Raw genomic sequence first — 26743 nt, forward strand, 5'->3', positions numbered from 1 at the left:
CAGCACTGCTTCAGGTTTGGCTTTTGTAGGGAAATGTTGGGATGTCCAGGTTCAGTTTTCCCCATCAGACCTTAAATGTATGAACTCACTTGCTTTAACTGTTAGCAAGTAAATGCTTTGTTTCCAGAAGCATAGGCACCATCAGGCCTGCTGACCCTGAAGGGGTCTGTGGGCACTGCCTGCGCCCCTAGATCTGACCCTGTGAACCAGAGCACCCAGGAGATCCCGATCAGATTAACCCCTTTATGGATCTTTTTGAATCACATCTTCCCTTTAGCAAACAAATTAAGTTTCTATTGTTAAAATACTGTTGTTTTAAAATAACATCAGATATATAGGCATTTTTAGTGTTTGAAAACGCTTCCTGCTTTTCTTGCAGTTCAGTCCCCCAGTTTGCACAAACCACTGCCAAGCCAGAGTGACTGCAGCTAGCACGAGTCCAAAATCTGGCCCCGGGCCCATGCCAGCTTTTCACCAGCTGGAGACAAACAAGGGAGCTGCTGTTCTCCTTCAGCTCACAGGGCACCTATGCAAGGCAGATGCAGCCTAGGCAGGAGGCTGCTACCTGAGGTTGAGCAATGGAGACCCAAATCATGCTTTGATTGGCACAGAATCTCTCGTGGTCTCAGGAAATGCTGCTTCGTTCTCTCTTTCTACCGAAGCTCTCACTGGCAGCACCACGGGGAAAAGCTGACGAGCGCCAGCCGGGACCCACCAGGCTCGCCACAAGCCATGCAGGGGCTCCAAGCCACCGCGCTCGCCTCCATCCCTAATGGTCCAGAAATACACATGGCCACCCTCAGGCAGCTCTGGAGCCGCCTGAACAGAGCATTTCTGACATATCCTCACCTACACCAGACACCAAGGGAGCGAGCTGGGTGGGCGGCCTTGCGGCGGGGACACCTGGAGGTGTCAAGGCCCGATAAGCCCCGGCCGGGGCTCCCCCCCGGCGGCCGCCGCGCCGCGCAGGCCTCGGGGCCGGCTCCGGCAGGCCTGCACAAACAGAAGGGATGACAGGGAAGGGCGATGCCGCCGACCATTCCAGGGGGCTGTTTGGATTATTTTCACCTTCCCGTTTCCCCGCCCGCAGAGCGGTGCCGAGCGGCGCCGCGCCAGGGCGGAAGTGTCGGGGCCGAGGCCGGCGGTGAGGAGGTAACGGCGGCGGGGCCGCCGGGCCGGGGCTGCCGCGGGCGGGGGGCCGGGGGCGCGGGGCCGGGGCCGGGCGGTCCCGCCGGGACAGCGCAGGGCCGGGCCGGGCCGGGCCGGAGGGGCCGCGCTCCGGGCCCCGCGGTGCCGGGCTGGGGGGACACCCGGGCACCGAGCGGACACACCCGGGCACCGAGCGGACAGCCGGACAGCCGCCGGCCCGGCGGGCGGCACAGCGCGGCGGGACGGGGCTGGCGGCCGCTGCTGCGCTTTTCCCTTAGGGACAGCCCCCTCCCAGCCAGGCTGTGACGGGAATTGAGCAGCAGCGGCCTAACGCCCGCAGAAGTCAGCGAAAAGGCAATAACCATGATCACAAATGTGACTTAACGTCTGGGGATGGTTTTTAAAGCAACCCCACAGCGGTTTGACCGCGGAGCAGGGACTGGGATGGGGCAGTGCGCACTGAACGGGAAGGTTCACCCGCTGGGTTAACACTGCAGAGGCGCGAGAACAAAGGGCGTGAACGAAGTACCCCCGAGTCACAGAATCACCGAATGGTTTGGGTTGGAAGGGACCTTTCCAAGGCCATCTAGTTCAGCTCCTCTGTGGTGATCAGGGACATCTTCAACTAGGTCAGGTCTCTCAGAGCCCAGTCCAACCTGGCCTTGAATATTTTCATAGATGGGGCATCCACCACCTCTCTGTGCCAGTGCCTTGCCACCCTCGTTGTAAAAAATTTCTTCCTGATATCTAATCTACATCTACCCTCTTTTAGTTTAAAACTATTACCCTTGTCCTGCCCGTATCCTGTTACAAGAGCTCTGGGCCCTGTGAGTAACCAGGAGAGTGTCTTGAGGAGACTGTCTCTAGTTGCAATAGGTCTTCAGACCATGGGAGCATGCCAGAGCCAGGACTGCTGGGTGGTCCCTGGAGCACTTCAGTCATTTCACATTTTGCCAGCTTGGCTAGTCAGTCAGAGGAATAGGGACTGAAACTCAGCTTCAGGGTATCTTTGGACTATAAAATGAATGGACTCCAGTGGAAAATGAAAGCAAAGCTTTGTGAGCTGCTGTTTTTGGGATAAGGTGTCCCACTGTGGTTTGCTTTACAGAGTAACAGTAAACTCCTCAAAGGTGTAACATCAGCACTCCTGTAAGAAATAAGAGTAAATCCCTATAAATGTGTTGTGCTTGTGCTGTAGCACTCCCCTGGCATCAGGCCAATTTCCCTCCTGAGCTTGCCTGTGTGATTTTGTAGGGTGCTGAAGATGGCAGGCAGCTCCGCTCCCTGGATTGGCAGCGCTTATCTCTTCCTTCAGTCGACCTGCAAGACCGTCACTCTGCCGGCCCTCTACGAGAGCTCCCAGAAGAAGCCTTGTGTGTTCAAGGCCCTGAAGCTGGCATTAGCAGGTACCCATCCTCTGGTGTCTTGGTGTGCAGTCCCACGCCTTTCTTTAGTCTCCCCCTCATAAGGGAAGTTCATGCTCACTCTGTTTAGGAAAGGCAATAACAAAGTGGAGCAAGCTCAGCAGAGGATCACCAGGATGGCTGGGGGCTGGAGGAGAGGCTGTGAGGACAGGCTGAGGGACTTGGACCTGTTGAGCCTGGGGAAGAGAAGGTTTCAGGGGACCTACCAACAGCCTGCTGATACCTGTGGGAGGGAGAGATGGAGCCACATTGTTCATAGTGGTGCATGGGGAATGAGAGGCAACAGGTACAAATTGAAATGAGAGGTAGACATCAGATAGAAGGACAAAAGTTTTCCCCATTAAGACGGTTGGGCAGATTCCCAGAGTGACTCTGTATTCTCCATCTCCAAGGGCTTTTAAACTGGGACTGGATAAAGCCCTGAGCAACTGGTTCTGACCTCAGAGCTGACCCTGCTTTGCATGGGAGGTTGGGCTAGACACTGCCTGGGCTTCCTTCCAACTTGAACCATCCTATGAATTATCCAACTTTATGAATGTTTGTTTAAACCCATTTTTGTAAGAGGGGACAAGATTGCAATTGCAATGAAAGAAGATTTAATTGCTGTCTTTATACCACCACAGAAACATGATTTCTGCTTTGAGAAGCTGGTTTTTAAATCAAGAGATAGCCAGTGTAAATTCATTTCTGTTCAAATTCTGATATAGTTCAAATTCTGATATAAACAGACACGCATTAGCTTGAGGTGTATGTAACCCTATTTACATCAAAAAATGACTTGAGATGCAAATAGCCATAAAACTGTCTTTCTCTATTCACCCTCGCACCAAGCACACTGCAGGGTATTAGTAATTTGAAGAGTTTATCACACTTACCTAGAAAGACTCTCATGGTGTTCTTTACCTGTCACACAGCTGCGACTCTATTGTTTAATTGGGCTTGTCTAACTATTCTGCAGTTTCTTCTGGAAATGATGCCAAGTCAGTTTATCCAAAACAGGCCTGCTCATCTTGCAGCTCATTCCAAATATGGGAAACAGGAAGCAGGCTTGACTTATGGCTGTTTTGTGGCACTGGAATGTGAATCTGCTCACACATTTAAAGGACAGCTCACAAAACTGAAATCCTACCATGCTTATTCAGACCTGAAAAGAACATGAAATCCTAAGCTGTCTGAGGTTTCATGCAGAAATGCCTGCAAAGTCCTGTCTTTTGAGGCAGTTTTACAGCTGTCTCGTACACTCTTCATAAAGGTTTCCATGCCTGTGCAGCTTTCCCTCCCCAGCCACCTTGCCCTATTATTGAAATTTTGTTTAATAAGTACTCATAGAAAGCAAAGCATGAAGGAAGTGATTAAAAAAACATCCACAGTGAATTAAAATGTCTTTTCTAGGTGCCTAAACCCACATGTCAGTTACACATCTGATCCAAACTAGACTTCATGCAAACAGGGTATAGTAAACGTGTAAGGCCACTGTTAGATGCTATACTTTAGATGCAAGGTCACTTGTCCTGCTTAATGTGGAACACACAAGTCTGCCTTGCCTTAGGATTGTCCTCCGTGCCATGATGTGGTTTAGAAATAACTGATGCAGTGCCAGTGTGAGCTGGTGCCTCCATACAGCCCTATGCAGTGACAGCCCACGAGGTTCAGTCAGGTCTGGGAGCAGTACAGCAGCCTCACATAGGCCTCTGCTCCAAAAAAAGAGAAAAACACATACTTAGAACTCATCATCAGCATATAAAATCCTGTGGAGACAAGGATAATGAGCATAGCTAATAAAAATTAAATTCTGCTGGGGGAAGGAAAAATGAAGCCCTGGCATTTTCTGTTTGCACATGGCTCGTGCTCCTCCTACACTAATGTTAGAGGGTACATCCCTGGCTTCTCCTTGTTAGATTTTACCATGAATTAATTCTCTGTGCAAAATAACAAGTCAAGGCCCAATCTCAAGCAGCTTAATCCCTCAAGGCCCAATCTCAAGTGGCTGAATGTGTCATTTGCCATTTGTGAGATGTTTTAAAGGCTCAGAGAGACAAAAGTTACCTCTGGGCACAGGCTGGAGAGGAAACACTGGGTTTTTTCCCAGGACCTTCATCACTGTATAAAACTTCAGTCACAAGGACTGAAGGCTGACTGAGCTGAACTGAGCATTCATCTATAAAACTTTGCTGTGCTACCAGTTTATCATAACCATCTCTCCTCTGGAAATGGAACCTCAAATTTAAAACTTGCCCTTATAAGCAGTGTTGACATAATTATCTGGAATGTAGATACATTCCATACCTCTTCAGTTGGACACCGTACTTCATGGAGATCAGTGGTGGCAGGGCAACATGAACTTAATCCTTCCCTCTTGGTTTAACACACTTTTCCATCCCAGAGGACTTTATCACAAGGAGAATTGCAGGGAGATGTTGGATGGAGGCTTGTTGTGGATCAGTGTGGGTCTGGGTGGGCTGGCTCACGCCTGAATTGTGACTGTGCTCCCTCCTCCCTGCCAGACTCCACGGGCAGCGTGAATGGTGTGGACATGCTCAAAGTGCACTGCAGCCACCCACACCTGATAGTGCAGCTCAAGTTCTGCAAGCAGGAGAACTGCCGTCGCTTCCTGCGCAGTTACCGGGAAGGAGCGCTCCAGAAGTCCCTGCAGAGTCACCTCCAGCTCTCCTTGGCCACAACCACGGTGCCTCTCCAAGTGGAGCTGAAGGCTGGCAGTGAGCACCTTGACAAGGTGCTGAAGGATGAGGATCACTGCCTGGAGTGCATCTACAGAGAAAAGGTGAGCAGGAGAGGGAGGGAGGCTGGACAGCAATGAGGAGGGGTGGGACAGGGCTTGCAAAGGTGGGTGCAAGTCTTGCTCTGATGCAGCATGTTGGGTTAACAAACGTCTCTGTCCTTCAGCTCCTAACTCTGATGTGGAGAAACAGCTCTGCTGTGCATTTTCCTGGAAGGGCAATAGAGTTCCCTAAAGCAGCCTGCAAAGATCCTGCTAACTCATTATGGCTTCTGTGTATAACAGCTACTGTGGCTGTTAGCCCCACTAAGACAAGGAGTTCTAGACAGTGAAGTTGACACCACCAGTGTGCCTCAGTACAGCTGTGAGGCAGACAGAGAGAAACAGTCCTGGGTGGAACCATCACTTGCTCTACACCTCCCTCCCCTGCCTTACACACCACCTCCTCCCAGAGTGGCAAAGGTAACTGCACCTGGAAATGAGCAATGGAAGTGAGTGCAAACACTGCACATCACACCAAAACCTTGTGTCAGAGTGGGGACACACAGCATCTGCTGCCAGCAGGAGTCGGCTGCCCTTCCCTTCTGAAGGCAAAGTCTCTCTCGTCTGACATCTGCCTCATTACACACTTTGGCACTGGCACTCTAATCCTGCTTGCAAGAACAGTGAGATCTTGTCATCTCACTACAAGGCACTTGACATGATTAAACTCACTGACTTGTTCCCCTCCTCCTTTTTTCCATCTGGAACTTCAGCTCTGGTTCCTCTAAGTGGTCCTGGAAAGAGGCACTCATTATCTACTCAGGAATATTAGGCACAAGAGCATGTTTTGGCCAGGTTGCTTTTCTGTAAGCAGAGAGAATGAAACTCAAACCTTTCACCCCCAAATTAAACAACCCATGATATGCCATACCCTGTGACCTGTGGCTTGCTGCTCCCTCCCTGTGCTGAACTGGCTGATCAGAGAAAAGAAATGGGCTTATTCTGAGTTCCCCAAAAGTGACTCAGACTGACTGCTGCCTAACAGTGCAACAGGCAGAAAGATGGCACTGGGGAACAGCCTTCAGCAGCTGAGAGCAGTGCTGGGTACCTGCTGTAAGTGAGCTAAACTAGTGTTTGCCTCTGATTGAGGCACAGCACTGCCAGGTTTGACTCTTCCCGTGTGCTTTGCCTTCTTCACTCCTTTTCTCATTACCTGCTTTTTGGAGGTCAGACTAACCTTTTCTTGGCTAGTGAAAAAAAACTGGCTTGGTGAGGATCCAGGAGGAACAAACCTTAGAGAGCAGAGGGGCAGAGACAGAGAGAGAGGGAGAAGATGGGTAACAAGAGCTGCCTGCTTGGGTGGGCATGAACTGTTGGATCAGGTCACCCGGTTGTGTGGGTCTGACCCTCATGGGGAGTTGGGAGAAGCTTTGCTGCCTGCAGTGCACCCTAATTCTTGCAGAGGGCTGCTGGAAATGAACGTGGGCCAGTAGCAGTTTTGTGCAACTTGTAAGCACTCACTGCTGCAGGTGAGAAACCCAGGGGTGAGGGATTGTCTATTTCATATCACATTATAGATTCAAATCCACACATTTACAGCCAGAACTCCATTAGACCACCTTGTCTGGCTGGTTGACAGCTCATGCTCTATCTCTTTGCTCCTCTCTTGACACCAGCAACTACAGCTTTGCAGGGTGGTGGCCCTGGCAGGAGTCACTGATGCTGTTTGCATTACAGCCTGACCGCCTGCCAGATGAGGAGATCAGGGAGCTGGAGGAAGACCTCAAGAGCCTGATGCTTCACCAGAGCACCAACAACAATGTGGCTGGAAAAGACTGCTCATCTCTGAAGTCCCTGCCTCGGCCTTACCCTCCCCAAGGCAGCTCCCTTCCCACACAGCTCACCTTCATCTTTCAGGGACAACAGTTTGGTGAGTAGCTAGAGTTGACCAACAGAGCCCTTGGTCTGCCTCACAGCCCAGGAGGGAGAATTATCATGCCTGCATATTGGGTTCTACCTCAGATAAACCAAGGATTTCCCAGCATTCCATAAGAAAGGAATTACAGTACTCCTTACATATTGCCGTGGTGCTTCAGATCAGGCCTTAACCTGTTTTCTTTTCTGGGGTGGCACAGAACCAGATGTTTCAGAGTCTGTGTCTCTCCCAGGTTCCTCACATTTTAAATTAATAGTGAAAGGAAGAATACAGAGTATTTTTCTCTTCTTCCATGTCACTTGGCTGAGGTGAGTTAACAGTGTAGGTTGGATCAGACTGGGGAAGTTACTGTGGGCACACTCAGCCCTGCTTTCAGACAGGACCGATTTGTCCAGGCTCCCTCAGTTCACCACCTGGCTTTGGGGTCTGTCCCTGCAGAGAGCTTTCAGAGAGTCTCACATAGCAATATCAGATCAGCTAGATCATTTCTGAGCTTGCTTAAGCTGTGTACAGTCTCCAGTGCTAAACAGCTGAATCTGTCAGCATTTCAGTGTTTTGAGGATGTTTAGGTAGGGAACAGGTAGGGCTTTGTCAGAAAGGCCTTACCAAGTTGCCGTTGAAAGGCTAAAACAAATTAAGAGGGTGGCCATCCAAAAAAAAAAGAAAAACAGCTCTGGCAAACCACAGGGCAGTTCTGATGGAGAAAAAAAAGGAAATAGGCATTGCCAAGCTTGCAGGGTAAGGGCAAGTCCAGATGCTTTGTTATTGTGGAGAATTTCTGTAAGGGAACAGCAGGCAAGGCAGGGAGCTCAGACTCACTGCTCCACAGAATATTGATCAGACCTTGAACTGGCCCAAGCTGTATCACATCAGCCATGAAACTTCTGTGTCTTACCTGGCCTCTGCCCCTTTCAGACAACAGAACAATCACACCAGACGACCACCAGAAGTTTGCCAAGTCTGTGTCCAAGAAGTGGAAGCAAGTGGGTCGCTCTCTGCAGAAATCCTGCCGGGCCCTGCGGGACCCGGCCATCGACAACCTGGCGCTGGAGTACGACCGGGAGGGACTCTATGAACAGGCCTATCAGATGCTCCTCAGGTTCATCCAGTCCGAGGGCAAGAGGGCCACAATAGCACGGCTGATTGCAGCCCTGGAAGAGAACGGGCTCATCAGCTTGGCCGAGGAGCTCCTGGGCCTCCATTCCAGTGAGGACTGCTCCTAGAGCCCAAAGGACAGTGTATTGCTAAGGGCTTTCCTGCTTTAGCTACTGTATGAAATGGCTGCCAGTGTCTGGGAGTGTAAAGTCCTGAATGTCACCACAGGTTTCCATCTAGGTGGAAGTACTCAGGGGAGAGGTTCTGTGTTTGCAGAAGCCAGCATGGACCTCTGACTTTGCTTATTTCATTGTGTTTCCAGAAATAGAGCACTACCTTCCTGTGAACTGGTGAGAGGCTTTCACCCTGACTTCCTTCAGGACTGTGACAGGGAAGCAGCCAGAGAGCCCTAGGGGAGAATGAGGGAGAGGAGAAGAGCAAGCACAGCTTCCCATAAAATTCCTCTGGGAAGCAGACAGTGCCACTGCTTCTCAGGCTATGTCCAGGGCCATCACCTGGAGAGCTGCAATATATTTTTATACTGAAAACATTTTTGCCCTCAGCCAATACATCAAGTAAAGACAAAGGGGAAAGTGTCAATTTTACATTATTTTCCTTCTTTCTTTGAAGAACAAAGAACATCCATGCAAGAGTATCTGTTCTACCCTGCTCTATTATAGCTCCTTCCCACTTCTCACCACCTGAAGGATTTCCTTCTACCTGGGACAGCCATAATCTCCCACAGGGCAAAATATTGCTGCTGTACAACAAATGGCAGGCACTGAACAAACAATATGGACAAACTCAAATTCAGACAATGATTGTCAACATTTTCTCATCTGTGGTAGACAGTAATACATTAATTAGCTCTTGCCTGCCAGCCTGAGGGAGCCTGCAGCTACGGAAAGCAAAACAAAGTGCTGGAAGGAAAAGAGTCTCCTCATCAGCAAGTTACCTGTGGAGCATGGATTGGAACTGCTGCCCTCAGGTGCACTGCAGCATCAAATGCTGTCCTCAGACCACAGAGCTGAGCAATCACCAGACCCAGCTGGCTGCTCGTGCCTCCACTCACTCCCTAACCACCCACCCTCAGCCTGCTGGGCCCCTGGAGGGGACAGCTCACCCTGCTGTGTCCCACAGGTGTCAGGATCTACAGAGAGCCTTTCCCTGGCACTGCTTTCACTGTGACAATCAAGCATCAGCTGCCATTGTTCCTAGATTTACCTGCACTGATTTTTAGCTTTAAAAGACAAATCTCCCAAACCCCAGGGCTGACTCCTCCTTTCAGTTCTCCTGGGAGAAGCTGAGTGTCTCCTGGTATGGCTGATGCAGACTGCACCAGAGCAACTGCACTTTTGCCATAGCAAAGCACAGAGCAATGAGTGTCTGGCATGACACGGGTCAATTACCTTTGACATATTCCCAATGCCTTCCTGATAGGTTTTTACTAATACTTTTCCACTGATTCTATCCTTTTTTGCCCTTCCCATCTGTGGGAATAGCCAGTGGGCCATGGAAATGTTTTCAGGTGCAGAGCGGGGCTCTGGCCACACACACAAAGTCTGTGCATGTGAATATCGGGCTGCTAGCAGTCATGGTAGGAACAACTCTGAGTCAGGGCCTGATGGCCTTTTAAACCACAACTCACATCTTACTCCTTCCCTGGGGTCAAAGCTCTAATTTGTAAGGGGGAACATAACCTCAGATTCAGGTGTTGGCTCAGATCCAAGTTCCTGAGGCTGGAGACATTCCTGTACCTTCTGCTGGAACACCTGAGCATCAGTCACTGGAGACCTGGATGGGCAGGATTTAGATGTCCTGCTTCGAGCCAGCTGGGACCCACATGCCTCAGATGAGCTGAGTATCACATCCTTAATGTAAACCAGAGAAACATGACTTGTTTTCTACAGACTTTGAACACCTGAGGTTACATACAGAGTCAGAAAAGGAAAAGAAAGGAAGGGGGATAAGTATGGAGAGAAGGTTTTCAGGGGGAGAGTGAATCTGCTTCCATCTTGCCCCTGGGTTCCAGGGAAGCAGGACTTCATGCAGGCACCATCTCTGCAAAGGCTGTAGCTCCATTACCTTTTATTAAGCCATTTTATATCAGTGCCATTGCAGTTTCTTCTTCTCCATTCCTGCTCCACATCCTCTCCCTTCCAGTAGTACCAGTGCTCTCCCCAAAATGAAGCAATTACCTCTGATAGTTTTGCTTTTGGGACCAACACAGTGGTGCTGATCTTAGCTAATTTAGGCTGCTGTGGAACCATACCTCAAAGCATTTAGCTTTCCTGCCAAATTCCAGATAGGGGACTCTGTTTGGCAGAAATCCACTTGACAAATTGCATTTTAAAAAATTAAAAAATCAGAAACTTGAAAATTACTTTAGGAGCAAGAGAGTTTGCTCTTGATTTTGCCTTTGAAAAGAAATGACTTTTTTAAGAAAACAAGGTCCTATGCATAGCCTGCTGTCTCATTTGCAATGAATATTTCTAAGCCTTCAGACCAGCTATTCATGTGCCCAACTTGCACATATAGTTATAAGGCAGCCACTGAGTAGTGAGAATTACTAGTTTTTGTAGCAGCTGTTAATGCTTAAAATGAGAATGTCTTATTATTCAGCATTAACTTCAAGTCCAGAGAACTTTCTTGCTGCTGTTACTCTTTTACTGAGGACTAACCATGAATGCTTTCTTCTGAATGCAAGCCTTGTGCATTTTCTTTCTGCCAGTAACTGGCACATGTATTTCCTCTTACTCACATATTCCCTGTCAGAAGTGCCATTAAGTGTTGGAGCCCCTGGCAACCCTTCTGGAAATCATAATCTCTGACAGCATTCACAGGTGCCTTCATTGCAGAGACTTGAAGGAGAAGGCTTTTTCCGCGATATTCCATGGTGAAATTGTCTTGAGCACATGGCATGGTTTAGGACATAGCAGTGGCTGTTTCATACCTCCTTTCCCTTGACCAATCATCATCATGGTGGGAGATAAGCCATGGGCAGTGCTGCTGCTGGAGAAATTTGCCTTATACGAGTAACTGCTCTTCTCCATATACTGAGATATATCTGTGAAAAAGAAAAATTCAGGGGTGGTGGTACTGTTTCAGAATCAAACACAATATTAAAAGCAAATAAAGGTGCTAATCAGTTGCATATAAAATCTAAAACAGAAAAAACATAAAACAAGCAGCAAAAATCAGGCCAAAATGTGCTTACAGGAAGGATCCAAGAGGGCTTTTTTTTCTGGTACAGATTGTTTTTTGTAGTTTTAACCGTGTTTCAGATTTGAAGGAGTCTCCATTCAGTCTGCCAGAAGGAATAAAAGATGCATCCAAATGAGAATCTGAATGATTTGTTTTGGCATAGCTGACCTACAGTGGTCAAACAGATGATAACAAAAAGGAGAGTGAAGTTAAAATGCTCAGCAGATACCCTTTGACATGAGGCATCTGATAGAAGCAAACCTGACAGGATACCCTCATACAAAATTGTCTCAAAGGAAAAGATCTGTTTATTTTGCCCTTCATTTCAAAGCCAGGTTCAGCATTGAGGAGCTGTCCTGCTGTCTGGGTCACTGTCTCCCCTCTGCTGTTCCCAAAGAAACCACACCCCAGCAGCTGCCCAGACTGAAACCAGAAGTGAGCACGGGCAAAAAGAGGAGCCTCAAATTCACTTAAACTGCTGATTTAGTTTAACTGAAAATTCAGGTGAACCTCTGGTATTGTATGTGGTATCCTTAAACCAAGGAGGTACAAGAAGAGGAATCAAGAGGGTTTGTTGAGTCTAACCCACATATTGGACTGTGTGCACGACACTGGTGCTTTACACTGGACAGGAGACTGGCCATGTGTCTTTTGTATGGAGATGGACTCAAACAGTGAAGCATTTTAAGGCCTAGAGTCAAAAAATATGTATTTTTTCTTTTCTGGATTGAATTTTAAACCCATTGAAGGGAGCTGGCTGTACACCTCTAACAGAAATCTGTGAGATGTGTGGTTAATGTCTCCGTTTTCAGTGGAAAAATCCCTTGCTGACCTTCTAATTCCAAATTCCCATGATATTCAGCATCAGATCTGGATCAGCCATCTACAGCTATGGACTGCAATGCCAGGCATACTTGGGTCTAGGACATTCAGCCTCCGAGGAATTGTCTTTTAAAGAAAAAGCTCTTTAGTATATTTTTTCTCCCATTCTTTTTTTATAAATAAATACATACTTTTGATGAAAACTGCCTCAGAGACTCATTGAACACTTAGTTGGAATAGTAAGAACAGGGGTCACTGCAGTGCTGGCCACATTTGGTGATCACCAGCTCCAGAGGAGCATCCAGCCTGAGGGAGGATGCACAGCAGGGTTCTGCCCACAGTCACACGTTTCTCCTGACATGCCCAGGCTGGTGTCCCACCTGCAAGGGAACGGCTCTGATAACAAAACCCAGCCAAGCCTCCGTGTTTGTGCAGTTTCCGGTTGCTGCTTTGATGAGCCTTTTTCAGCCAGCATGGCCAGAAGGGGAGGTTTGTCTCACCCTTGGCACCTGGAGGGGCTCACTGTGTTTCTTTCAGTGCTGTTGGATATCTAGGACTCCTCTAAGGTCACAGCACCACTGTAATGCCAAGTGCCTCACCACCAGTGAGCTCTCTCCCAAGGCTGCCTCACAGGTGGGGAGCCAAGGAGCTAGGATGTAAAATCTCCAGCAGCTTTGCACAGGAAACCAGTGGCTGACCTGACAGCTGAATCCAGGGTAATTCCTTTTGCCATGAAATTGAGCAGAGATGTATCTTACCCTGAATCTCTTAAATCTCGAACACTGTTTGAAAATCACAAGATCAGCCCTTCTTTATCTACCACAAAGCTGTTTTCCCAACTGCATGGCTTGATGCCTGCAGGAGCACAGTGAGGAGAGCAGGGCTCTGCCCTACAGCAGCTGGGAGGGCACACCAACCTGGGGTGAACAGGGCTGACCTGAGGAGGGTCAGTGATCTCACTGACCCAGTCTTCTAAGTGACACAGCACAGGATGGACCAAGGGCACCTTTGCTGGCAGTGAGAAGAATAAACCAGCCATGGATCAGTGCCCAGGGAGCAAGGTCCACATCAGACAACCACCAAGTAGAAGCACCCATGGAGAAACTCCTCCACCTCCAAGCTCCCTGCGTGACTCTCCAAGCCACGGCAGCCACAAAGGCACCACACATCAATGAAAGCCTCTGTTCTCACTCTCACCCCATGGCAGCAAGCAAAAAGGGAGGCAGGGTGACAGGTCCCAAAATTTGGGTGAGGGATTGTGGTGGAAATAACTGCTGTGAGTCCCTGGTGGTTTCAGGGAGCAGTCCCCCTCCCTCCACAGCCAGCCCCACTGAGCAAAGGCAGACAGGAGCTGGTCTCTGCCCCTGTGACCATCAACAGCCTCCTTACAGAGCAGGGATGATAAATAACCTGGGCTGCAGAAGAAAAGGACAGAGGTGCCTTGGGCTGGCACAGGAAAAGCTGAAGCCACGTTTATGGCTGAGGTATCTGATCAGCTGTGCTGTTCAGCAGGGACCTGCTGTGGCTCAGGCAGCTGCCAGTCATGAGGAAAGCACTCTGCCAGCCTGCTGCACCTGAGTGCGCGATCCAAGGGTGGCCCATCAAGAACCCACTCTTCATGAGGCAGTGTGTTCAGTAAAGCACAATATTTGAGCTGAAATAAAACAATACATCAAAAAAAGCACAGATGCTTACAAAAAGGGATTTTCATATTATGTTTTAAAAAGAGGTGTTTGTGAAAACAACAGAGTCGATCAAAACCTGCTTTTATGACAAGTAAATGAAAAGCTTTGCTTCCTAAAGTGGCCGTGGTCTGCGCACTCTCCATACACTTGGCCTCTGTTAGAGGAATAAGGGTCATTGTTTACAATGGAGAGACAAAGAAACAGCCGCAGGGGTGGGAAGTGCTGTGGCTGCACTCAGCTGGCAGATCAGTAGTGATGGCACGTTAGATATGCCTCCAAATAAAAAATTGAAGTATTTCAAATTAAATTTTTTAAAAAAAGGTGGGGTTTGGGGTTTTTTGTTTGTTTGTTTCAGGTTTTGGAGGGACCCTTGAATCTGTCTGCACCGCTAGGCTCACACTTCCTCCCATCATTTTCCTACTAGGAAAAAAAAAAAAAAAAAACAACAACCAGAAACAAAAACCAAGTGGATTTAACTTCTGAGCTGAACATAACCTCTATTTTTCAATTTGACTCTCTGCAGAGGTAAATGCAAGGGAATTAAAAGAAAAAAACGAGGTATAAAAGGAAAACAAAAAAAAAATTAGTACATTTCCTATTGAAAAAAGTTACGGGGGGGCGGGAAAGAGAAAACCCAGCCTTTTTGCAGAACTGGTGAAAGTCCCCGACCTGGCTGAGCGTTGTCTCTCTCGACACCTCCGCCCTGTCCCGCTGGAGCCATGGGCGCTCCCCGGCCCCATCACGTGTCGGGGCTTGGACGGGACGCGGCTCTTTCCCCGGCCCGCCGTGCTCCCCTGGCTGCGGGGCTGGGGCTGTGCACGGGGACCGGCCCGCATCCAGCCGCTCCCAGCCCCGTTCCGGCCCGCATCCAGCCGCTCCCAGCCCCGTTCCAGCCTGCACCCAGCCCCGTTCCGGCCCGCATACAGCCTGCACCCAGCCGCTCCCAGTCCGCTCCAGCCCCGCTCCCAGTCCCGCTCCAGCCCCGCTCCCAGTCCCGTTGCAGCCCCGCTCCCAGTCCCGTTCCAGCCCCGCTCCCAGTCCGCTCCAGCCCCGCTCCCAGTCCCGTTCCAGCCCCGCTCCCAGTCCCGTTCCAGCCCCGCTCCCAGTCCGCTCCAGCCCCGCTCCCAGTCCCGTTCCAGCCCCGCTCCCAGTCCGCTCCAGCCCCGCTCCCAGTCCCGTTCCAGCCCCGGCGGGGCCGGCGCGGGCAGCTCCGCTCGCTGCCATTGGGGAAGGGCCCCGAGCCGCCGGCGCTGCTCCGCGCCCCCAGGGTTTCCTCGGCTTCGCTGGAAAGCTGAGGAATGTCTCTCACTAACTACATCCAGATGTGCCTACTTGGCAGCCCGCTGCACAGACATTACCGAGGGGACACAGGATCAGCGCTATCAAATGGGATGTAAGTATCTTTTAAGTGTGTTTGATCTGGGTGGGTTGGGGAGAGTTGTGCAGCGAGCAGGGTGGACTGGAGTCTGTCCTTACTGCTTCCCTTTTCTCCCAGCTTTTCTTTTTGCCTTGTTGCTCTTGAATGTCATTACATGCAGCAGCCTGGACCGTGATGGTTAACACGCAGCAGGGGCGGCTGCAGGCTCTGAACACGCAGGCTCCAGCCCTGAAACATCTACTTTACTTTCCGAAGAACTTTCTTTGAATGTTTAGGTTGTTTTTACAGAAGTGTGGGGCTTCTTCAGACAATGCCTGCAGTGCTCTGAGACGGGGTTTCCTCCCAACCACAAACATGTTCCAGTGGTGGGACGTTACATTTACAAGCTATTCTTCATCAGTAAAAGGACATGAATGTTCCCCATGTTACACTGTGGTATGTTTTGAGCAAAACATTGGAATTTTCAAGCTCTCTAGCATCACAAAGATTGAAAATAATTTAGCCCCTGTGAAACAGGCAGTTACTGACCATATTTTTTATAGCTTTTGGGCAGATTCTGAGAAACTTAGGTGTTGGGCATAATCTTGAAATTAGTGAGGCGCATCAGCGTGTACTTCCTCTCACACCTGAGCCTGGGTGTAACAATACATCCATGCTACTGCACTGCAATTGCTTGAGTTTGGGGTGCATTGGGCAAATTATTTATCAGAAGAGGGTCTGGGAGCTGAAAAGGTGGCAAGTGCTGCAGCCTGGGGAGGGCTGGGAAGGGAAGATTTTCGTTTCAGTGTTTCTTACCCCCTCACAAGCCTGCAAGGCTTTATTCCCCTCCTGGGGCCCAGAGAAATTAATGTTTGGAAGAGAGATGGCAGGCTCCTCACCTTGGCTACTCAGGAGGGGCCTGTCTCCCCAAAGCACTCAGAGTGTGAGTTGAGCTGCTGAGCCCTCTGCTATTCTGAAAATCAGATTACCAATGACCAAGACTGCATCTTGATAGGAAAGCACCTCTGGAGGCTTTTGAGCCTGCAGGTCATTGGGCATTACCTTCTCCTACCTTGCAGGTGGCTGAGCACTCTGGTTAGAGCTGTGGTGCTGTGCTCAGGGGGAGCTGGAGTTTTCCCAGTTTGCTGGGGCCCAGCCTGGGTGCCTGGCACAGCACAGTCCTGTGCAGGCACTGCCCCCACGGCTGCTGCCCCGAAAGGGACAGAAGGCATCGCCCACTGCTTAAATGAGCTGCAGCCCCCAAACTGTGCCTGCGTGACTTACACTGGGCCAGCAGGGCAAGGGGAGCAGGGTGCTGGCAGCCAGTCTTTCCTGGAGCTCAGTCCTGCAGGCAGCTGCTCCTGCCCAGCACCAGTGGGACTCCCACGGTCAGCTGCCATGGGACCAGTCCCCAGCGAGGAGGGGCAAGTTCCTTTCTGGGACCTGTGCACATGGGAACAGCCATCTCAGCAGCCTTCCCACAGCAGCTCTGCAGTTCCTCTGTGCTTAAGTTTGTACATTTCATAAAAGCTTTGTGACTGGGGTAGAAGGTGAAAGGAGGGAACCACAGCAGCCATTTGCAAGCAGTTCTCCAACGTGACTGGCATTGCAAAAGGAAAGCTGGCAGTGCCAACAGAAGAAACTGCAATAAAATGGAACCAGCCAGCTGGGAAGCTGATCAAACCATGTATTTGAGTACTGGGGCAAGCAGATAAATAAGGCACCCTGTCGTGTAACAGCATGGATCTCATCCATTCGTTTGCTCTGGCCTGGAAAAAAATTTAAAAATGCCCTGAAAAGCAGCTGTGGCAGGAAAGTTGGAAATTGTCTTTGGAGCAGGGCCTGCATTTTTGTTACCTGCTTCCTCAGTATTTGACTCAACAGAGCTTTTGCCCCCAGGTGCTAGAGCATATAACAGCAGCAGTGATGCTGCAGTGCTGTGACTGTGGCACTGGCCAGCCATGGCCGAGCTGTGCCATCATGTGCTGCTGAGCACTGAGCCTCTGCCTCTCTCACCGTGCTCCCTTGGTTCTGGTTCATGAACCCAATTCCTGGGATAGCTCTCAAGACACTCAGCTAATTAAATCCTACAGCCTGCTCTCAGTTTGTTTATGGACTTCAGAACTTTTAAGCAGCTGAATAGGATGAGGTCTTTACCTGGTAAGGCAGCACAGCAAGTGTTTTTGTTACTTCATTTTTCCAGGGCTCACTTATCAACATGCCAAAAGGGGTCTTTCTATTTCAGCCACCTCTGAATTCTAATCACGATGATCAAATAATTCAGCATCGCTTTAGAATCCTGTAACTCCAAATGAGACCTCTTCATAAATACCCTGAAATGCAGAGAGGAGTTGTTCCACACCAGGGCCACTTAAAGCAGTAACTTTGGTGAGGTTATTGACTTGCCTAGAGGGGGCAGGTGGAAGAACAAAGAAAGAAAGAAAGAAACAAACTGGAAACCTCAAAATCATGCAGGAATAAAAGCTACATGACACCCAAACATAGAAATAGAACATGGCTCTTTCCCCTGCTCCAACACATAGAGCTACTTTTCCCTTTCAAACACTTCAAACCCAGCTTAAATAATTAAACTCAAGTTGTTTCATGGGAGTTTTTGTATGTGTGTGGGGCAGAACAAACCCCACCTACATGACCCCACTTGTCAGTGCTGGAAGCTGACACATTTCCCTGGGTATCCCAAAGGGCCCAGATGAGGTTTTGCCAGCACAAGATTGAGAACTTGAAGCTTTGCCTTTGCGCTTCACTTCAGGTTCCTGTAGAAGGGTAGGAGAAGAATGGCAGCTCAGTGCAGATTGAAGAGGGCAAAACGTGTGATTCCTCACCCAAAACAACACTTCCCATGTCCACGTGTTCAGCAAGACATTTAAACTAAACTGGTGCAGACACAAGTAGTCAAACACACCCAGCCCTCAGGGGCTCAGAGGATGGGACCAAGGGTGTCAGGGAGAAAATGCAGCCTCCAGTGCTTCAGGCAGTGCAGGCTTCTTGGAGTCAGCATCCTGCTCTGCTGAAATAAAGCTCACCTGCACATGGATATTTCACACAGCCCCAGCTGCAGGATGGGCATAGGGTATATCATTATTGTTTCTTGAACAGTGTCAGGGCTCTTCCTGAGGCAGAGAAACCAGGTGAGGAGGGTCCTGGGAGCTTTTTTTGCTCTTGCCGAGGGAATCTATGTGGAAAAATTCCTGTAAACAAGGCAGGAGAGGAACACGTGCACAGACTTTTCCCCTTGCAGGCCAGAGCCCAGGCAGGTCTCAGTATCCAGCACCGGCTGCTACAAGATGACTTTGTTCTTGTGAAATGCATTCAGCCAACATGAAATGAAAACAATATCCCAGACCTGAGGCATTGCCTCAAAGCATCGCCACCATCCAGAATCAGTCTTCTCTGATGATTACAAAAAAACCTCATCAAACTCATCAGTGCTGGATCCCACACACTTTCCTTAGGCCATTTTACGGAGAGACTGATAAGACACCTCCATCAGCAACCACAGCCCCACATGCTGCATGGCCACACAGTGTCCCTCTGCCGCCCAACCCAAACCTACCAGTGGCAGCTCCAGCGTCGGAAGTGAGGAGGGGTGTCAGGAGGGAGCTGGAAGCATTTCCCATGCAGCAGGGAGCAAGCTGAGTTGAGGACACCCCATAGCTGTGTTTGGTGGGGTGGGTGTTTCTGTGAGCTGGGCTGGGATGAGTGGGCAGCAGAGCTCTCTGCTGATTTTGTGCCCCCATGCTCAGTGCATCATGTTTTCAACTTGATTATCTCAGCTGCTTTTCCCAGGGCTGGCTGGATTAAATAACCATTCCTGAAGGCACAGAGTAGCGTGCCAGAATCACCGAGGCTTCTTGACTGAATCTGGGGACAGAATCCAGAGGACTTTTCCCACTTTGGCCCTGAGCAGAGGTGCCAAGTGATGGAGATGTGATGAGTACTGCAAAAGAAGATTTCCAGGGTGAGCTCAAGGCTTCACATCATTCAACTGGGAATGAAGGACTAGCAATTTATTTTTTTGTAATCGTCATTTGACTGCTTTTATTGCAGTTGTTCTTGGCCTTATTTCAGAATCCTCCTCTCAAATAAATGAAAACCAGGCAGAGGACTAGGCCCTCTGCCCGAGTGTGCAACAGCACAGGTCAGATTCCCTGCCTGGATGCTCATCAGGCTGCCATGGCCAGCTCTGGCCACTTCCAGCTCTCCAGCCTTTTGTTTTCTCTCAGGCTGTGCAGGCTGTGCCCCCTTGGTTCCTCCAACTCATTCCTTATTTTTGGGCTCCTCATCTTGCCACCTCATGGATATGGGACCTGTCAGCCTCTTCCTACTGCCCAGCTCAGCCCTCTAACATTGCTGGTGCTCAGCCCAGGATGCAACATCCCCAGCCTTCACCAGGACCCTGCTGTCCTAGGGAAACAAACCCCATTATCCCATTCAGATCCCATCAAGCCAGACTTAACACCCCTCTGTATCCATCCCCAGACAGCCAACACAAAGAGGGAGAGCTGCCTGATTTTCCAAGCTTGGAGGACACAAGAGGCAGTGCTGGCAGCCAGGCCATTCCTCAAGGCACTGAGTGATGCAGCAGTTTGTAAGCCCAGCTCCATTTCACAGGCTGGATGGAGGCTTCCCACAGCAGTGTAGGAAGCAGAGGTGCCTCAGATGCAGACACTCAGGGATGTGCTGTCCTGAGAAACACTGCTGTGCTCTCATCTCTTTCGTTTGGCATCAAATATTTCCTGCTCACTTTGATAGCCCTGTAATTCTTTTCCCCTGGTGTCAAGGTGGATGAATAATCCTTTTGGCTCTAGGACATACCAGAGAGTCTGCCAGAATCATCAGTCCCTCTGTAGAACAGCTTTTCCCACACTGACATCCATGGATAGAGCCCACACCACTGTAAAAATCAAGGGTATTTTCCTTCCAAAGAAGGAAATACCTAACAAAGACTGGAAAATCCATATAATTAGGTCAAGGAATCACTTCAAGGGCTGGCAACTTCTTTTGAAAATGGGAGGTCTATATTCAGCACTAAACTGTTTTATTTCAGCATGCAAATCACTCTTTCAGATCCTTTACTTTCAATGAAGGAAAACACAGAGGAAAATCTGGGCTATCAGCCCGGGCTTGTAACAGTTCAGGGTTTTTCTTGGCTTTTTCAAGGGCACTTATTGCCAAATTCTGAGATGCTGGCAGTATAAATCTGCAAGCCATGGAAATTACGAGTTTCATGACACACGCATTTTATTCCAAACCCTTGTTGATAACATTAAACACAGAAAAAAGCCAGGATTTTCATCCAGCTCCTTAATTACCATCTGGAGCCTGGCAGCTGAAATGTGATCAAACTTTTTCATAGAAAAGGAAAAAAGAAATTTGCTATTACTGTGAAGAGATGGGACTTCAGATGTAAAATGCAGACCAACATCCTATACATGTCAGGAGGGACTGTCTCATGAGGCTGAACATAGTTATGAGCCAAGCCACGTGGCAGAAAGAACATAAACAGAAAACAGATCCTGAATGTTCTAAACATTTGAACAACAATTTATATGAGATCTAAGAAAATTGTTCAACCCTGCTATTAGTATCAAAGTTATGCCAGTGAAAACATCTGCCTCACCTAGGAGAGGAGTGAAAGGTAAACAAAAAAAGCTGACAAATTAAGAAAAGTCTCTATCAGAGGACAGAAAAAGGCAAGAAACGGGGCCTGAGGAAAAAAAACCATGGTCATCAGGACAGGGCCAAAGTGATTTTAAATCTACCAGGAATGCAAAGAGCCTTACACAAAAGCATGGATATGCTGTTTTCCAAAATAACGATTTCATAAATAATGGAGACAAAGCAGAAGAGGTCAGTAAACATTTTGGAGCTGTACTTGGGAAAAAGATACGCAGTAGCATATGATGATGAAATACTCTCAACAGTAACTTGGAGGTGAAGTTAACCAGTAATGAAAAAGCACAGTATTTAAATAATGATGTCCAAATAACGCGCATCTAAGAATTTTAAAGGGTCTGGTCAAGAAATCAACTGGTAATAATTCAAGTAATAACTTTTCTTCCTCATAAGTCTTGAAGTATTGCTTAGATACCACAGGTGCCACTGGTTTATTACTTCGTAGTTACAGACTCATCAATCTAATTTTGAGTTCAAAAGCTTAACATTATGGCAGATGCAGAATTGATGGTTAATGAACAATTAGCAGGTGATACAATCCAGGACAATAAAATGAGATTTGCTGAAAACAGATACCACCAAATTCTTACCAAGCATTTGCACCTTGTCCTACCACTTATGCCCTTGTCAAAAGCTCCTCTCCAGCTGTTTTTATCCCAGAAGTCATCTTGGGATATGATTCAGCTAATTCAAGACAGAGAACTGTATTACTTCACAGGTAGCTTCTATTAGTACAGCACAAGCAAGAGAGAGCCACAAATCACACAGGAAGATGACACATTTTTAGTGGGTGACAAAATACTTATGTGCACTTGTGGGAAAATTTTTGGGCGGGGCTCAACTTCCTTCTTGCCGAGGGCAGTAGGAATGGTGATGGTCACTCACCTCCTCCTGCAGCAGCTGTGGGGTCCCTCTGTCCAGCTCTGCTGCAGGGGGTGGCTGCACCTGCAGGGTGATGGGAGGACCTGCCTTTGCTGCAGCTGCAGACACCCGACCAGCTCTTTCCCTGAACTATGGTTACCTGCTGCTTGCTGCCTTCTTACTACTCTTTCATTCTCATTTTGTTTGCAGTTGAAGAACTGATCAAATAAGACAGAGGATCTCCAGGAAAAGTGTAAGTGAGGAAAAATCCTGTATTTCAAAAGGCAACTTCATCTATCATACATGAACAATATTTTCCTAACACCATGCTCTGTTTTGTTTCTGCATATTGGGATTTATTTCCCTACCTCTCACTTACGGATTAGGGTGATTTGGCAGAGGAAGAAACACCCATGGCTCCTTCTAACCTTATTAATGGAAGTTACTTACAATGGTTTAATATTTTATAAAGAATGCTGGCAGGGGAAAGGTCCTGTGTGAATTCTAGATTGTACCCAATGTATTCATTTGAATACAAATCACAGTTGATTTAACAAAAGCTGGCTCCATGTGCAGGGAAATACCAGCAATGCACTGCCATGAAGGGTCTGCCCTTCAGCAGTCAGCTCTGGGCCTGCCTGGTTTGAGTCAAAAAGGGTAAAAGCAGCAAGTAATGGTTGTCAAGCTAGAAAAAAAAAAAGGTAATTATTTATTGGGGAACAGCATCATTCCTCATTTTCCACTTTGCTTTCCCCAGTGAAATCTCTGAAATGACAAAACACATCCAACAGTAAGGGATGCAGGATTTTGGGTTGTGCTTAGAGAGAGAGGGGTTTTCAGGATGATGGATGACTGCTTAGTGACTGAACTAACCAAGTCACAGAGCTGGCACTGGGATCAGCAGTAAGTTTGCAACCCTGTGTGCCTTTGACAAGTTCCTCAACATCTCTGTGCTTGTGTGAGTAAAATGTGCTTTTGCTGCTGGGTTTTTAAATGCTGTTTCAGTTAGCCTTGCCTGCTTGCTTCAGACCTGCCAAATCCTCACTTCTGACACACTCTGTGTTTATTTACAGATGGACAGTGGTGCCAGGCAGCTCAAACACAGCTTTTAACAGTCCCAGGGACACCGGAGAGACAATGAGAGTTCGCCTCAAAGGGGATGTGATCTGTACCCTCTTCTTGCTGGTAGCGCTTTGTTCTTTGCTCTACTCCCAACTGGAACATTTAGTCCCGGCAGGAAAGAAGGAGCCAACACAGAACAAGCCTCAAGTAGCACCAAAAATAATCTCTAGTCCCAGAGCACCTCGGAGGCTGATGCCAGCAGAGGCAACTGCACCCAGACCCCAAGTTACCCCTGTCATGAGACAAACAGAAGTGGCCAAAACCAGGGTCCTCACTACAACTCCACCCCCACTGACTGATTCTACCTTCAACTTCAAGCTCTACCTCCTAAACAAGGATAACAGGAACTTCAATCTCCTCATTAACCAGCCCAGGAAATGCCAAAAAACACCAGGAGGTCCCTTTCTGCTCATTGCTATCAAATCAGTAGTTGAAGACTTTGACAGGCGTGAGATTGTCCGGAAGACTTGGGGCCGGGAGGGTTTGGTGAATGGGGAGCAGATCCAGCGAGTGTTCCTCCTAGGAACACCAAAGAATAGGACAGCGCTGGCAACATGGGAGACCCTGATGCACCAGGAGAGTCAGACATACCGGGACATTTTACTCTGGGACTTCATGGACACTTTCTTCAACCTGACCCTGAAGGAGGTCCACTTCCTGAGCTGGGCTGCCGAATTCTGCCGCAACGTGAAATTTATTTTTAAAGGTGACGCCGATGTTTTTGTCAATGTCGAGAACATTGTTGATTTCCTCAAGAGACACGATCCCACTGAAGACCTCTTTGTTGGGGACATCATCTACAATGCCCGTCCCATCCGTGTGCAGAAGAGCAAATACTACATCCCAGAGACCATGTATGGGCTGAGCATCTACCCTGCCTACGCTGGAGGAGGAGGGTTTTTGCTGTCCAGCTGCACCATGAGGAAGCTCTCTAGGGCTTGCAGAGAGGTGGAGCTGTTCCCCATTGATGATGTCTTTTTGGGCATGTGCTTACAGAGAATCAACCTCAAGCCCATTTTACACGAAGGATTCAAGACCTTTGGCATCGTTAAGCCTTCTGCTGCCCCACACCTACAGACATTTGATCCCTGTTTTTACAAAGATCTCATGGTAGTTCACAGCCTGAAAGTTGCTGAGATCTGGCTAATGTGGAACCTGCTCCACAGCCCACGGCTTTCCTGTACTCAGAAGAAGCAGGTGAAGAAGCCCTTCCAATGGAAGAGGAAAGCTCAGATAACACCACCAGCATCACCCCTCAGATAATGCAGGCAGAGTGCAGCACACACAGCAAACCAGCCAAGAAAGGGAGCCTGGAACTGAAGCAGCCCAACAAACCAACTTCCCGAGTATTTTAGCACATCTTATTTACAATGTTAAGAGAGGACAACAAACAATTTCAGGAATTTGCCCAAATTCCACATTTGCCCAGACATATCATGTGGGCCCTTCTGTACTAATGAGTCCAAATAATCATAACGTATATGTAATTTATTATTATTTATTAGGATTATAGTAGTGCTTAGAGGGACAATGTGTAAACGCACATTGAAAAATGCAGTCCTTGGAGATTTTTCAGCATTGTTTGAAGAGTGAGATATGAAAGAAGACATAGGGTAAGAACAGACACCAAGGAGCACAGGGATCATTGTCAACTTGCTGCTTTACTTGGACTCATTGAAAAATGACCAAACAGTAACTAGAGTACAGGAAATCAAGTCCCCTTTGTGTCTGCCCAGGTCACATCACTGCTGCCTGGTTGGTTTTCTGCAGAAAAAGTTGCTAAGTAGAGAACAACAAACAGCTGTTGAAACGAGGTCCTAGAGTTGCAGTTCAGGTGGATTACAAGAAATCAAACTGAATGCTGAGGCTGGCGTGGCTGGTGGAACAAAGGACAGGTAAGTAGAAAACTAGAAAGGAGCAGACTAACAAAGGGCCTTTAGAGAAAGGACAAGAACTTCGAGTCGATCACTTTGAGTCTTAATTTTTCATCATTCTTCTCAGTTCAAATATCTGCTCTATTGACATGCTCAAGATTCAGGGGACCAATGGAGGAGGTTTTGGCACTTCCCTGAGCTCAGGCTCTCTGCACTATGCTGACTAACATTCAGGGAAAATTCAGAAGTCGTCAACAGTGTTTGATCACTCTGACGATCTGACCCAGATTTTCAGAAAGTTTGCATCTGGAGAGATCCTTTGGCCTTTGTGTAACCCCACACAGAGCTGCTGCTTGCCTCACACTTGAGAGCTGCTTCAAACCAAAGAGTGGACTGAGCTGGTTTCTACAGACCTTGGTGCTCTTGCTTAGCACAGTCAGCTGCAGAGAGCAGCCAGGACTTTCATACTGCTGTGGGTGTCATGTGAAGGGAGAAAGTTTTCAGACAAAAGGACTTCAGAATAAAAGTCCATCTAAACTTACTGCAAGAAATCAAAACCACACAGCAGTCTTACTGTTGGGCCTTCCAAGGTTCATTTGGGAACTTTGTAAGTATTTTAAGCATAAGACAAGAACACCGAACCAACTCAATTTTTCAAAGTATAGTCCAGACTTTGATGCATTTTGTTTTCCCCAACAGCAGACTACCTTAGAAGAATACACTTTTATCAGACATCAAAGCAGAAGTGAATTCCTCTAAATCAAGGTTAAAAAGCTATGAAATTCATGGAGCAAAGAACCTGATTTCACCTCTGATACTGTGTTTGTTAAATCTTTTACAAGCTTTTACCCCCTCAACAAAACTCCTGTCCTTCAGAGAACCCCTTGGGATGGCATATCCACACAGCTTCAAAGGAAACTACAATCAGTCATAAAAGCTCAAAGTTCCTTTCTCTTGCACAGAGCCTGCAGCACAGCTGCATTTCATATCCGTGTGTAAGCTCCCTCCACCCTGCAGCAGTTTGGGCTCAGTATTTGTACTAAGGACACACAGAGAGAACTCTGCAGGCTGAGAGTGTCTGTGGCAGACTACGAACAACAGCTTTACACATCAGTAATCTTCATCATCAGCTCAAGCCCTACAATAATGTATTTCCAAGAAAAGGTCAGCTATATAGAAATTGAAAGATTTCTACGTTTGGGATATTTTCAGGATGCAGTCCTGAAATACAAAATGTTCACGTGAGCTTCACAAGGAGCTTTGCAGGGTGTGGAACTAAGCCAAAGCCTCACTGGTAGGACAGTCACCCCCACCCCTGCCTGCTAACATGTGTGATACTTGTGTATTTATGAGATTGTACAGAAATGTATTACCTGTGAGTAGTTCACAGTATGGGAAATTATTTATACCATCATTAAAAGACAGCATGCAGATGTGCCTCTAGTTGTCAGAGTGAGTTTGTCAACTACACCTGCACACATGTTGTAAGTCTAAAACCACAGGAATTTTTCATGAAGACAGTAACATGAAAAATACATTATTCATTATTTTGCATAACTTGGTAAGTCTTTCCTCATGCTGGACTTAATTTAATAGCAATGACAGAAAAACAGTTTACCTTGCATTTCTCTGTAAGGCAGCTACTCAGGTTCAGCAGTCCTTGTGTTTCCTTTTACACTTGAAGATGCAGAGATTGGCTCCTCCCTCTATAATGTCTTCAGATCTGCAGTCTACCACAACATAGCATTAATGAGCGTGTTTTGTCCCAGATCAAAGTTGTTGTTCAACATCTGTGTTG

At 48.0% G+C, this 26743-nt stretch overlaps 2 protein-coding genes across 3 annotated transcripts; both read left to right on the top strand.

The window, feature by feature from the left end:
• Positions 1-988: 988 nt before the first annotated feature.
• On the top strand, positions 989-12546 carry TRADD (TNFRSF1A associated via death domain). Its single transcript, XM_066194384.1, is given in 6 exon segments — positions 989-1098; positions 1101-1152; positions 2404-2555; positions 5078-5355; positions 7030-7222; positions 8144-12546. Coding segments are annotated over 6 exon segments (1071 nt in total). The 5' UTR covers positions 989-1010; the 3' UTR covers positions 8452-12546.
• A 2786-nt stretch (positions 12547-15332) lies between these two features.
• B3GNT9 (UDP-GlcNAc:betaGal beta-1,3-N-acetylglucosaminyltransferase 9) lies at positions 15333-26378 on the top strand. 2 transcript variants are annotated; one of them, XM_066194383.1, is made up of 2 exons: positions 15333-15427; positions 23023-26378. In XM_066194383.1, exons 1-2 carry the CDS (start codon positions 15333-15335, stop codon positions 24332-24334), a joined length of 1407 nt encoding a protein of 468 aa, XP_066050480.1. In that variant the 3' UTR covers positions 24335-26378. The 2 variants fall into 2 exon arrangements, with proteins under 2 accessions (XP_066050480.1, XP_066050478.1); XM_066194381.1 differs by lacking the exon at positions 15333-15427 and adding an exon at positions 22173-22202.
• Positions 26379-26743: the final 365 nt, after the last annotated feature.

Source organism: Chamaea fasciata, unplaced genomic scaffold (assembly GCF_029207755.1).
Source record: "Chamaea fasciata isolate MVZ Bird 193981 ecotype frontalis unplaced genomic scaffold, bChaFas1.0.hap1 SCAF_12, whole genome shotgun sequence".
Classification (NCBI taxonomy): domain Eukaryota; kingdom Metazoa; phylum Chordata; class Aves; order Passeriformes; family Sylviidae; genus Chamaea; species Chamaea fasciata.